This window comes from Neocloeon triangulifer, unplaced genomic scaffold (assembly GCF_031216515.1).
Source record: "Neocloeon triangulifer isolate White Clay Creek 2 clone unplaced genomic scaffold, ASM3121651v1 ptg000002l, whole genome shotgun sequence".
Taxonomy (NCBI): Eukaryota; Metazoa; Arthropoda; class Insecta; order Ephemeroptera; family Baetidae; genus Neocloeon; species Neocloeon triangulifer.
In genome coordinates, this window is record NW_026775545.1 from 3,183,072 (window position 1) to 3,197,974 (window position 14,903).

Consider the following 14,903-nt stretch of genomic DNA (forward strand, 5'->3'; position numbering starts at 1 on the left):
ATTTATATATTAATTTTTTTTCTTCCAATAAGCATGCTTAACTATTTATTTGTTTTTTTGGTAACCATTTTTTTGTTCAGGTGGGGAAAAAATAGAATAGTTCAATTGGCAATGATTCAGTTCTGCTAAAGAAAATAATTTTAAAAAAAAAAACAGTATTTTTTTTAAACTTCCTAGATTTTCACACCTTGGACGTTTTGGCTTATTTTGTGAAAATTATTTGATCACGTAAAATTAGCAGCAGACTAACTTTTTTAAACGATTGAATAAAGATAAGAATAGCAATGCTCTAAAATTGGCAATATTTCTAGTTTCATTAAATTTTTTAAAAGATGTTTTTATGAACAGATTTTGCATCTCTCAAGCTTGATTTATTAAAAGTGACTTCTTAAATTAATTTCACGTTAATTTAATTAAGGTGTTAACAGAATTTTGATTTAAATTCTTGTAGCAAAATTCCAGCGAATATGAAATTTTGCTATAATTCTCCATTGACTTTATGAGAAATATTTCCCAAAATTTCCGCGTGCCAAAAACATTAACGCCACTCCAGATTGACGGCTACAAAAATACTTTTAAAATTTCAGACACGTGCCCGCTCTTAAAGTGAAGAGTCCGGGACGAAAATGAGAGCGCCGATTTAAAACTTTTCCGCGCACACAGCTGCATAATGTGACTTTTTACGGGCGCAATAGTCATTAACGAATCCGTCAGCAGTTTTAATTAGTACGAGAGGCAAAATCGCGGGCGTCCAATTTAATTTCCGGGAGCGCAAGATATTTGTGCTAATTAAAGAGGACGCTCGACGGCGAAAAATGTGTGCATGATGCAGCGCCAGCGCGAATTTAAGTAAGTGTGTCTCGGGCCGTTAATTACACGCGACTTTTATCCTCATCGTCGTCGCCGTAATTCCGTCAAAGGAGCTGCCAGCCGTAATTATTGTCGCTCGTAAATCTGCCGCGGGCCAAATTAAAACAACTTTCACCCGAATTCCTTGGGAATATATTTATCGTGCACCACCATCGATCCCGGGAATTCCACGCACCCCCAATCTCGCTGCCTCAGATTATCAGCGGACATACCTGGAAGTCGTCGGTGACAACATCTCGATTAGCCTCCGAGCTGCCGCACAACTCGCTCGCATTCCAGCTCTCGTTCTTTTTTACGCACGACAGAACGCTGATCTCGATTTTTATGTGCATGATAAAGTTTTATCCGCCACCCTTTCCGCTCTGGGAATGGGAGAACGTTGAGCTGCGTCGCCAATTACCGGTCATGTGAGAAGAACGAGTTTTACACCCAAGCTTATGTTTGTCACAGAGATGCTCTCGGCAAAAATAGAGAGAGCTTAAAGCGCTGGGTTAAAAGTGGTTATCTCTAAATTTACTCACTACATTTTATACCGTCAACAAAATTTGTGTTCAAAAGTAATCTATTTTTTTTTATAAATTAAAAATTGACTATTTTAAAACTGTAATTTAAAATTTATACTGTAAATAATTTTAAAAATTTTTAAAATATATTAATATATATTTTTTTATATACTAAATATTTTATTTAAATAAATTATTTTTTTGTAGAAAAAAATTTAGATTATTAATAATGAAATGTTATTATTGTTCGACAATATTTTCTAAAATTTACATTATAAATTTTATTAATATTTTTTCAATAAATAAAGCGCCCAATATGTTCCTCAATGCCTTTGAAGTAATTGAAATATTGAAAGAAAATTATAAATTGTGAATGATTAAAATTTTTTATACTTAAAATTAATATTTAGTTTCTTAGAGGAACTGACTCGCTAAAAAATTTTTAGAGTCATTTTTCCCTTGAAATACAATTTTCCCTGTGCCTTTGAACTAAAATTCGAGCATATTGCCTTATCGGAGAAGTTTAATATGATTTTTTGCACTAGCCCAATGAGCATTAACAAAATATTTGAGCCAAAACGAAAACAAAAGTATTCAATCAGAAATTCATTTAAATAAAATTTAAATGCGAATAAACTTGAATAATTTTCGTACCATCGATTTTAGCTCACGTCTTATATTTGCTCTCATTGAAGGACTTGCACAGTCCCATTAATCTTTCTAATTGAGAGGAAATCCGTGACAAAAGACCGATAATTCCCGTCGCGTCCTCATCTCAAAACACGTCTCGGCACCGCGTTTAAAACTTTCGTATTAAATCTGCACGACAAAGACGAAAGTTTTGACGTCAAAATCGATGGAGCTATTCAGCAATAATAACTCGCTGCTTCCATGCCATGGTATTGTTTTACCAACCGCGATTGTTTTGCATGGCCGTTTGTTTCGCTCTCAGCTCTGCCGGTTAATTCACGTAATAAAACATTATTATTTTGTTGGGCAGAAAGGCAACGTGTTGAGCCTCGCGTGGACTGGCGGGCCTTTGGAGCCGTGCCAGGCAAATCCATTATCAACAGATGAGTCTTGTTGAGTGAGCGGCGCGCTGAGCTGATATCGAGCCTCCTTTCCCTTCTCTCCTGCACCGACGACGACAACATTCCACACTCCGGTGCTTGCGGTTCTGCTCACAACACTTCGTTCAGATCAATATAATGAGAGACAGAACACACATTTGCATTTAGCTGTGAATGCGGTCGCCACACGATTTAATCTGCTAATTTTGTTTATCTTTGCGGTCAATTAAACAGCAGCCAGCAGCACGTGCTGCTCCGAACGGCGACTCGATGCCGCTGACAAATTAATTAAATTGCATGGAGCGCCGCCGTTTTACCTACCCGCAATTTGCACCAACTCGTTGGATTACCGCTTTTGACACTAACGTGTTATTCCCGTTAATGGAAAATTATATAAATTCAAAAATAATTTCACAAGTCTCGTTCCATTCAAACGAAATTAATGACTACATTATTTTACACGTTTCCCAATTTTTTTTCCATCATGCAAAAATTAATTACGTTATAAATGACTCGTTTTGCCTTTTAAGTTGTAACTTGTGAAAATTTTCAAACAGCTACAATTTTTTAATCACTTTAAAAATAATAATTAAATCTTTTATTAGCCTTAAACAACTCCTGTCTTTATATACGAACAAAATTATCACGCACATTGTTCTATTTTAAAAGAAGCGAGTCATGCAAAAAACTGTTGGCCATAGTCGCCTTTCTTCCATCGTCCCGTCCGCCAGAAATTAAAATAAAAAAACGTCTCTGGTAATGCAACCCGACCTACTTCTTATCTCTGGCGAATTTTCCCTGCACGACATCGACACACAAAGCAGAGACCATAAGCGTGTCTTGTGTTCGCTCCTCTTTCAGCAAAAAAAGAAGAACCCATCTACGTACGTGTTCTATTCCTGGGCGAATTGCGAACCCCCTGAGCAGCGCAATCCGACGCAGATTACTAGGGCACGCGAAAAAAGAGGACAATGAGAGAAGAAAATACGCGCGTAATATATTAAAGAAAGAAAGCGAGATCGACGTTCTCGCGTCACTTGCACTGATTGCGAAATGCAAAATGCAGAGGAGACTGTATGGTACATGCACAAGTCGGATCAAATCAGTTGAGCACGATGAATATTTTACTTGGCCGGAGGGGCCTTCGTCGTATGCATTGAGGCCGCCGCCGCCGCCGCCTCATCCATCCAGAGCAGCTCTCTCATTCAAAAGACATTTGCCGACCATTTTCATAATAGATGAGACGCTGGCTTGATAAAAGTCTGCTCTGTAATACAATCCCCATTGTGAGTCGGGCGGGTCATTTGCTTTGAAGTGCGAACACGACGCTATGCAGTTCCCCTCCGTCCGAATCTTCTTGCGATGCAGCGAAATATATATAAAATTCCAGAGCTCTCTGCGGGTGCCAGTATGTATAGGATCACTTTTTTTCCTTATGCAAATCTCTGTGGGCTAATCCGTGGCGGCGCCAAAAGCGTGTGTTTAATTTGCCCCGGGGATAAAAGGAAGGTGGGGAGTGGACAAAAGAAAAGTGTGTGCTCACTCGCGGATTAAACGTGTGCATTCATTGACAGGGTGAATCTCAAAGTAGCAATGCACGCGGCCGGGGTTGCGGTGCTTTTCTTTATTCTTTCTTGCTTTGTCTTGGTGGCTTTTAAGAGAGCTTTTAGCAAACGTCTCGAGGGAGTCGCAAATAGCAGCGCGCGCGCCCTAACAATTGGAAGTCATTATCACACACAAACCTGCCGTTTCTTTACAATAATGTGTGTGCCAGAGACTGTGTGTCATTTGTATTCGCTCTGGTTAATAAAAAATTCATTGCGACATTCTCTGCGTTTGCTCCCTTTTGATGATACAATGTCAAGCTAGAAGTTTCTTATTAAAACAATTTTTCGCATTAATATTGTCGACCTTGTCTAGAAAATATTAATGTTATTGAGAGCAAAATTATACAATGCATTTTACTTTGAACAAAATAGGGAATCCCTTATCTATCAAAAGAAAAATAAATCAGAAAACATTTTTATTTGTCATTTGACCGGAAATTATTCCTCAGAAATTATTTATCAGAACAACGTGATTCATTTGCATGAAATAAATTTATCAGAAAAGGCTACAAGTGAATTTTAAATTATTTTAAGCATGTGAAGCAATTTGCAAACAAAATCAAGCCTAATTTGTCTTTAAAAATTTATAGAGTTAAAATTATTATGATTTATTATTATTTCTTATTACTAAAGTGAGAAAAAATTCCATGAAAGTGTATTTACATATTGTTTAAAACAGTGGTCATTGTTTTGCAGCATTATATTTATTTAAAACGCGTGATTTGTAAATATGAGCCAAAAAAATGATGAAAATTAGACAAATTTTCATTCAATTGCAAGCTTGTTGTTTATTTTTATTATAAAAAAAAATTAATTTTTAAAATTGTTTAAAAAAAATTAACATTAAATAAATATTTTTTTGTGATGAGATAAACTAACCTATTATTTATGTATACACTAAAAATTATACAAATTTATGTTTCTATTATTTAAAATTTTAATTGCTTGATAATTTAAATGTCATAAATTTTACTAGATGATGGAGAAAAAAGAGCTATTTACCTCCATTATAGGTGACCAAATATTACAGCATTAAAATTCGCTTTCGCAAACAAACTAATGAAAATCTTTACATCAGCTTTTTACTCCCTTTTTTGTAACCGTTGTAGCCGCTAAATTTTTTCAATTCAATTATCATTTTGTAATCATAATTATTTGTGTACATTTTTTGTATATCAACATATTTATTTACATTTTTTCTAAGTTAATTTTTAGAAAGATATAATATTTCCAATATAATACACAATTAACTTAAAAATTTAAGAATAATAAATTTTAGAATAATGAGGAAAAAAATTAGGATCATTGATTTTCTTATTTTTGAATTTCTGGAAATTGAAATACTCAATTTTTGAGCAATAAATTCCAGATAAAAAAAAAATATCTTATTAATTCAGAAGACTGTTTTCCGACAAATAACGGTGACTCCAAAACAGCCTACGATTTATTATATATAATGATAGATTTTTTAAAATGTTTTTTATTTGTGTTTCAGGAAGCTGCAGAAGGAGCGCGAGCGGCTGTGTCGCTTTGCATACCAAAAGCTGCTGGCGACTACGGAGTGCTTCAGCGTGGATGGCACGGACACCGTGGGCAGCGGGGGCAACGTGGCCAAGCAGAATCAGCCAAACTGGCAGGCCAGCATTGCTGAGTTCATGGCCAACATGTCTGCAAACGACAGCCTGTCGGGAAACGTGACAGAAGCTCCTGCCGCGCCCAAAGACCTCGCCGTGCTGCCGCCGTTCGAGTTGTGGCAAACCATCTTCATCGCGATCTGCCTGTCCATCTGCATCCTGCTGACCGTTGGTGGCAACGTGTTGGTGCTGCTGGCGTTCATCGTGGACCGAACCATCCGCCAGCCGTCCAACTACTTCATCGCCTCGCTGGCGGCCACCGACATGCTCATCGGCACCGTGTCCATGCCCTTCTACACCGTGTACGTGCTGATGGGCTACTGGGACCTCGGGCCGCTGCTGTGCGACCTTTGGCTCTCGGTGGACTACACCGTGTGTCTAGTCTCGCAGTACACAGTATTGCTCATCACCATCGACCGATTTTGCTCGGTCAAGATTGCCGCCAAGTACCGCGGCTGGCGCACCAAGAACAAGGTCATCTGGATGGTGACCATCACATGGATCATTCCAGCTCTGCTCTTCTTCATCAGCATCTTCGGCTGGGAGCACTTTGTGGGCTTCCGTGACCTCGCCCCCGGCCAGTGCGCCGTGCAGTTCCTAAAGGACCCTGTTTTCAACACAGCCCTCATCATCGGCTACTACTGGACCACCCTGATCGTGTTGTTCATCCTCTACGGTGGCATCTACAAGACAGCCTACGACATGCAGAAGAAGTCCGAGGCCAAGCAGCGCAAGATGCAGTCCATGGTTGCCCTGGGCGTCGGAGCGTTGTCTGGCCTCGGAGGAATGGGCGGCATGGGTGGCCCGAGACCGGCGATGAACATCTCCAAGACGCAGAGCACTCTGCTCAGCCAGGACAAGCCAAAGCCTGCAACACCCACAACAGCGCAAACCTGCACCACTGCCCAAACACCCGGCGCTCTCGCTCCTGCCGCTCCGAACTCTGGCGACTCCACTTCCAGCCAGAAGACCTCCAAGGCCACCACCGAGACCACCAGCTTTTCAGCTGATAAGCATAAGCGAACCGACAACAACGGCGCCGGTGGCGCCGAGAATGAGAAGTCGGAGCGCTCGAGCAGCCCAGCTTTTGACTCTGACGAAGACGACAGTGGTGGCGACGCTCCCAAGAAGCGGCCTTCGGTCTGCCCCTCGATCGCAGCCCTTTTTCAAGGGATCAAGCCACCCAGCAACGGAGCCCCACCAAAGTTTGACGCCCTTCTCGCCCCTCCTTCCGCAGCATCCCTCGCTCCTCCGCCATCTATGCTGGCACCACCCCCGATGAGCTCCCCTACTCCACCTCCAGCAGCCTCACCTGTACCTTCACTGCCGCCCCCTGTGCCACCACGCAATCCTCCACCACAGACTGACAAAAGTGGTGCGGACTCGGAAGACAATTCTTGTGCGTCCGCACCTCCGATCTACGACGCCATCACTGGACTCGACAACGCTGACCTGCGCTACATGGACGAGAGTTCCGTGTCGGTGGCCACGCCTCGGGTGGAGTCGCCGCAAACTTGCTCCCAGATGAGCACTGCCGAATCGCCGGCGCACACGTCCCTTCTGCAGACGGCCCTGATCAGAGCCGCTTCTGCTCAGTCGGAAGCTCCGCCACCGCCGCCCAAGGTAGAAACGGCCGTGGTGGTCGCGGAAAACAAGCCTCCGGTGACCGTGGCCGCTCCAACCCCCAAACCAGAGAACCCGACTCCGGCCAAGGAGCAAAACTTGATAGAACCGGCGCCGCTGAGTAAACCGCGCGCCGAAGTGGCCCCGCACGGTGGCTCCACTCGCAGAGACCTGGTGAAGTCGATTGGAAAGCGGCTTCGAGGGAAGCGGCGCAGGAAAGGAGCCGAGAGGCAAAAATCCAAGTCGGAGAATCGAGCGAGAAAGGCTTTTCGCACCATCTCGTTCATCCTGGGGTGCTTTGTGATGTGCTGGACGCCGTACCACATTCTGGCGCTGGTCGAGGGCTTCTGCTCGGAGCCGCCGTGCACCAACGCGCACCTCTACATGTTCTCCTATTTCCTTTGCTACGCCAACAGCCCCATGAACCCGTTCTGCTACGCCCTGGCCAACCAGCAGTTCAAGAAGACGTTCACGCGCCTGCTCAAGGGCGACTTCCACATGACTTAGATATTTTTCTAACATTAGTCCGCCTCACACTAAGCACACACGACATTCTCACTCTCACACTCAGAAAAAAAAATGAAAAGAAAAAGTGCGCGTAGGACCCCCGCGCCGGCCAATTTGAGCCCTTGACCGGCGCTGCACGTCCTACCCCCACCCCAGAGACAATCGTTCTTAACTATCGGCGCCGTCCGTCGCCGCCGCCGGCACGGGTGGCGCCGATCCGCGTTAGGACTGCAGGCAAATCACATAGCCCAGTGACGAGCGAGTGCGAGCGCGCAAATAACATGTGATATACATTGATAATAATAGATGGAATTGTAATCATCTGTATATTGTACGTTAATTAACGTAAGGATTACTAATAATTACCGCGTAAGGCTTTTTATCGTACGGTATTTAAAAAAAAAATATGTAAAACTAAAACGTGCTTCTTCACGGAGACGCGTCCCGCAGCAAGACGCCCGCTGGAAATTATTTTGTACCAGATCGGACTCTCGGGGTCTTCGGGGACGCAGACCTGTTACCTGAGCTTCTACGTCATTTGTTCGGGACGCGGGCACCAGAGGTGCAGCGAGAGTGAAATTTTTCCTGTTTAAAGCAGAGACGTTTTTATGTTGAAAAAATGTTGATTGTTGAATCTTAAATGTTGATTACCTATCGAAGTGCGGTTAATAAGTGAGTGGCTTCAGATTTGTGTCGGAAGACAATTTGCCCCTAAATTGTAAAGAGAAAAAAAAAACATGTTTTGACCTCTGGTGTCCGCGGCCCATTTTGTTCATCAAGATTTTATAATAGGGCCCCGAGCAGACAAGCCGCGGTTGCGAGCAGCCGTCGCTTCTCCGCAAGGGGCGTTCGTCGGTGAGCAGATGGAAAGGCGGAAAACTGTCAATTGGAGACAACCTGGTGTATAAAACCCATCTTACAAAATATTAATACAAACTAAAGTACTAGCATTGCAAATATGCCTCCGTGCTCGAGGCGGATCAATTAATAATTGTTCGTGTCGCGAACTCTGCTGCAGCAGCTCAAGTCACGTCAAAACGCGCATAACTACCATAAGAATAACCGCATTTAATAAAAAAGAAGAGAATCTATTGCATAATGTAATTAAAAAAAAAGGACGAGAAAAAAAACACTAATCACGCAGAGAAGAGATACCTTGTAAAAAAGAAATAAGATGATTGATCTTTCCCTTTTAAGAGTATATTTATTACTTAGCTGATACGCACTTTGTTTTTGTTAAGCATATTAATTTCGTTTCGATTACGCGAACTTTGGCTATGGAGCTTTAAAGACATAATTATATAAAGAGATAAAAATTAATTGGTATATAAAGAACTTAATTACCTCTCGCCCTCTCAAGTGTTATTCACAGTGTGTATGGTCGTTACGGAAACGTTGACATGAGAATAAGAAAAAATTTAAAGAAAACGGGGGTGCGACAGTTAGTTGCACCTCTTGAGAAGTATAAAAAACAAAAAATACTCTCCAGTTGTTGCTTGTTTGCTGTTCTAGCCGTTAGACTAAAATCTCGTGTACCGCAGCGCAGCCCTGTTTTTTCCGAGTGTACGACAATATTCATCACAATAAAAACCAAACAAGAAGAGTATAAAAAAGAAGTCATCAATTTTCTCCCCCTGAGGGGCCGGGCCGCCGCGCAATTAATTTGATCACAATTGGCAAGCGCTTTGTTTTTGTGTCTGCGGCGCGCGTGGGCCCTTTTGTTCTCGACGATAAGCAGCTTTTGGAACAATAAAAACAGCATTGAACACACACTCTCACACACTCCGTCGTGTTTCATTTGCACTGTCAATCGACGACGACCAGCCTGTCCGCCAACGCTCTTTTCATTCATTGCACGCACCAATTAGCGTCCCGCTGGACGGCCGGCTTTGTTTCGCACGCCGTGTTACATACTTTTTATCTCCCTCGCCAGTGGTTTGTGTATTTTGTCCGGGATTTGCTCGGCCATGTAGTATATAATGTGTGTGGTCTACACAAACAGGCCGAATGAAAATGATTCTAAAGAGGGTACATTATTAATAATCTAATCGATTTAAGAGAAGAAGTGGAAAATTGTTTAAATATGCATAAATTTAAATTATTTGTACTTACTAAGATTGTTGAAATTTCAAATTTCAAGCTCTAAAATTGTTATTGATTTAATTTGTTGAAAATATTTTTCGTTTTCCTGATACGAAGCAAAAATATTTATTTGAAGTTTAATAAATTTTTAGCAAAAAAATTCATCATAAAATAATTCCCTAAACAACCTTTTTCGATAAGTAATAAAAATTATTGAACATTTCAAATCTTATTGAATAAAATTTGCAGTAAAATTTTAGGTTTGAAGGTGGCTCATGGCCTGCCTTTTTCATAACGGGGTTGATTTGATTGGCTCATGAATGTTGTCTCTCAAGAGGAAGTTGACTCGTGAGACAAAATTTATACCTCCTCATGATTTGTAGTGCGTTTTGTGCTGCACTTGTATAGTCGTTTGACCTTTCGGCTGAAATTACAGTTACCAGATCTAACAAGATAATATTTTAGTTGAGCACTTCCTGTTTTGAATTTCACCGGCGCTTCAATGGAAACCCTCACTTGGCATCACATGCGCTGCTGGGAGCCAAAATTTAACATTCTCGACGCTGAACGTCGTCCTCGTCGGATCTTCTGGCTTGTAGTTCAAACAAGAATTTGGTCCCGCGGGAACCGAAAGCAGACAAAAGGAGAGCCTGGTGGAAATGTAATTGGAGCTGTCAAGAAGTCGATTTTTGGGGATTTTCTCGGCTTTGTGAGGAGGAAATGGGAAAATGGAGGGATTGAGCAAACGCACCAGTCACCTCATTTCGCACGTTCTTTGCCATTTAACTCCATTCATTCATGAAAATTTTAATTTAAGCAAACCAAAGCGAAATTAAAATATTTAAAGATTGCAAATTTTTGAAAAATTTTAGCACTAATTTCAATTGTTTCCTTTTTTTAGAGAAATTCAAATATAACCATTTTTTTCTTTCCTTTTCAAATGCATTGGAGCTTGTATGCTCCGCAAACCAAGTTTGACATTTGCCTTGCTCTGCGTCTCACTCCTTGCCTGGCTCAACGTGCAGAAATCAATCCATTACATAGTGCAAACGCAAATTCGATCTGTCGAGTGAGGCGCTCCGATTCGAATAAATCCAATAAAGTCGATGCCATGTTTGCCTTATGCTAAACACATTGATTTTGACGTCATACGCTGACTGACTCGCTCACTCAATCTCGAGTCCAGTCATAAAACAACCGCACTTAATCGTGCAAAAATTATTGCCGCCCACAAAAGTCATACAACAAACACCACGCTTGGATAGGGGCCGATGCTATAATGCGCTTTGCATCACACTTGATTTTGCGAGCTATGCAACTGGCATGACAGGTGTGCGGAGCGGGATTGCCTGATTTGCTTTGCTGATTTTGGTGCAACAGAAGCGGAGAGGAGCCAGCATGAAAATAGGAAGAAAAAAAATCGAGATGTGGATCTGGAATTTAACGATGACTTGTTATATATTTTGTAGCTATTTCAGAACCACTTAATTTCCTTGAACCTCCTACCTCCTTTGCTTAGTAAGAAACGATCATTCACTATCGAATGAATAACATAACTATTTATATAAATTATATTGTTCAAAGCTTACTTATAAATTATTAAAAATTAATAGAAGTTTAATAAGATTTGCACAAAAAACAACATTAATTAACAAAGATGCTACAAAATTTAAAAAAAGATGTGTATATTAAATTAAATTTAAAAAACAAATTACGCCTTAAAACAATTTAAATCAATATATTAAAAGAGATCTTTAAAAGTAAAATAAACAAAATAAAAATTTTAAAATTAAATTTTAAACTTTAAACTAAAAGTGTTTTACCAATTTTAAAAGCTGTCTCATTTAATTGTTAAATTTGAATAAAAAATTCAATTAATAATGGATTTTAGAGTTTTTTTTCTTTATCGAAGAAGTACTATAACTTTTTTATCAAGTGCATATTATAGTTTCTAAAAATTATATAGAGGTGAGAGTAAAGGCCACTGCCATTTTTGTAGAAATTAATGTCTACCGGAGAAGCCAGGTGAAAAATTGAAATCAGGATCGCATGTATGAAAATTTTATAAAATATTCATTGTCATTGCAAATAAAAATCTCATGTATAAATCGCTTAACCTAGCAATGGTTTAAATAATTTTTGTGTCTATTTTCAAGTAAAAATTATAATATCCTGCAGTTTAAAGCTTTCATTAGAAAAAAGATCCATGTACAAATAATTATAATAAATTATAGGGCATAGGAGCAGCTATGAGAAATCGTCATAGAGCGAAATTTCAATTAGTCATGTTGCTTCGCACACGCTGCTTAACCCTCACAAAGCACAGCCAAATCAACCACGAGCATTCCTGTGGGACCGACCGACCCAAATGTTAAAGGGCATTGTCAGAGTCACCCATCCCTCCACTCGGCTGGTGCGCGTTTCCAGCTTTGACAGAACAAATCGGTCCTCGGCAAAGCTTCTGGTCTATGCAAAGTATATGTATTGATCAAAAACAAAGACGGAGACTTTTGTTTTTATTAAGCACACAGGTGGTACCTTTTGCCGGCACATTTTTTGCCACCAGAATAACAGACGACGGCGCGGCACACTCGTCTTGAGCCGACTGCAGAAACAAAAAGACGAGCTCTTCAGAAATTCATACAAAACGTTTCAACGAAGGTCCCTGGCGAATTCGAGAAAATCGGCCGGCCGGCGCGTGCTTGTAAAAAAAGAGCCGGATGTTGGAGGCTGCTTTTACCGTGCAAGCGCAAAGCAAATCTCATTTGGCCCAGGCTCGAGTATAAAATGTGATTTACAGCGAGTGCTCTTTGCGCTGACCCGCCAAAATGCCAAAGAGAATTAAATTTGCTCATTAACGGCGGCGCCGTGCGAATATATCCAAGAGCCGGCTAGAGACACTATTTCCTCTTTAATCTCGATGCAGTCAGCGATTTTCCATTACACCGACCGGCAGCGAGTGAGGTGCTTTCATTTTTGTTGCTCGCGCAAATTTCGTTACTCGGCACCGGACGTACCACTTTAACTGCAGCCTTTCTCTTAAAAGGAGGACAAGTGTAATGGAAATTTAATTATAAGTGCGGCATTGTTTGTTTACTGCGTTTTACAGCCACTCTTGACAGCTCCAATTTTTTATTAAATTTCTTTATGAGAATTGTTAAAATCTTTTTGCGAAATTAAATATATAATTCCTTTTGACAGGAAATCAAAGGGATAAAATTATAAAATTGAATTATGACTGCTTTTTTTATTTTTTTATTTGTATGCAAAATTGGAAACGTTTGACTTTTAAATTAATTGATAAGTCAACTCTAACATATATTTTTTTTTATCAAAATGAGTTCTAAACAGTGAAATACTTGAATTTTCAGTATGATTTAGTAAGAATGGCGTCACTAAATAAAATAAAATAATTACAATTTAGACGACTCGGCGGCTATATGAATATAAATTATTCGTTGCGTCCTTATACCACCCTTTAAATCTAATTTTCCCCCATCAAAATGAGTTCTAAACAGTGTGAAATACTACTTATTACTTTTTTAGCAACTCTCAGAATAATTACAAAATGTTAAATTCCTGATAAATTAAAAGTGCACTTTAAAGCATTTGCTGAAGGTAGATCTACAGCTCTTGGTAGAACTTTTCCGTGTTTTTTTTTTTCCCCACTGAAATAACTCCTCTCGCAATCTTTATTTTTAATAAAAAGCATATATTTTTTTCCACCCCACCTGAGTAAACTTTGGAGCGTTTTGGGTTTAGCGCGACCTCCCCAAATGACACGGTCGAAGAAGCATTTTAAACGAGCGCAGGGGTGAACGCGCGCGTGTCGAGGGTAATCTTTGCAAAGACGGCGCACTTCCTGCTGTCACCGGGCCGAAATTACTAGCAACACCAGCCGACGTGTGTAATGCAGCCCCGCGTCGAGCAAGGGTTGAATCTATACACAGTGTTCGACGTCTTATTTACTCTGACGCTTATTTATTAGCACGGACTCTGGAAAAAGTGGGCGCGCGATTGGATAATAGAGAGGCAGTGATGGATGGATATAAACTGCTAGTGGGGTCTTGTCAAAAATCATTGCACCTGCAGCGTGTCACATTCATCAGGAGCAATCATTTTTCATCCCCTCGAAGTAAAGCTCGATCCACTTCTTGCACCGCATTTACGCGGCCCGTATCAAGTTGGCCGAAGCACGCCCTGGAGACCTCGTTCGATGTTATTTGTCACTATCCTGGAGAGTTGCTGCTGCCGGGCATGGAAAGAGCAGAGCACGCCTGTCAATTTACGGCGTCCGTAGCCCGCCAACTCTAGTCACGGCCCCCGAGGTCAAGAATTCGCCCCAACTTCAGGCAAACTTTCCTAATTCATGATGCACATAAAGCTCGTGAATTATTTTGCACGTTTTTCAGTTTGTAAATCAAGTTTAAAATTATTATTATTTTGTTACAAATTATAATAATAAAAATTGAAGCAAATATGATTGTTAAAAATTTTACAACTACTAAAATTAAATTTTTTTTAACAATTCTCGTTAGATAAATATGAATTAAATATTCAGTAAAATCAGTAAAATAAAACTTTTCGCGGTGGAAATCTTAGTGTAAACACAATTTGAGCAACAAAGTGGCAGCAGTTTGCTGCAGTTCATCGTTCGCCTGTCGTTTGAAAGCGCAGGAATAAAGCAATATTATTGGCAAGTCAAAGGAGACCCGCGTTGTGGCTGAATAGTGAATGTTGTTCTTTAAGCCTTTTTACTTTTTAGACCGAGACAGAGGGCCTCTTGAAATGCTACAAATAACCTTCGGTCGAACAAAAATGTACTTGGTGCGCTGGAGTAAATAAGTGCTTATATTGATCTGAGTGGCATGGCATGCATCCTGCAATGTGACTAGCTCTACCCAGAGCCGCGCTGCACGTGGCGCTTGTCGTCAAGTGTAAGAAAAACAAATAAAAATGGATCAATTCCTTGCGGCCTGATTATAATGTTTGAAGCTGTGAAAAAAT

General features: G+C 40.6%; 1 protein-coding gene across 1 annotated transcript in view; it reads left to right on the forward strand.

Annotated features, from left to right (window-relative positions):
- The window catches only part of LOC132202789 (muscarinic acetylcholine receptor gar-2), a 41,338-nt gene extending 32,392 nt beyond the window's left edge, over window positions 1-8,946 (forward strand). The window contains exon 3 of the mRNA XM_059629977.1: window positions 5,546-8,946. Within this exon, the coding sequence (XP_059485960.1) occupies window positions 5,546-7,814 (2,269 nt within the window). The 3' untranslated portion in view covers window positions 7,815-8,946. The remainder of the gene's footprint in view (window positions 1-5,545) is intronic.
- Window positions 8,947-14,903: the final 5,957 nt, after the last annotated feature.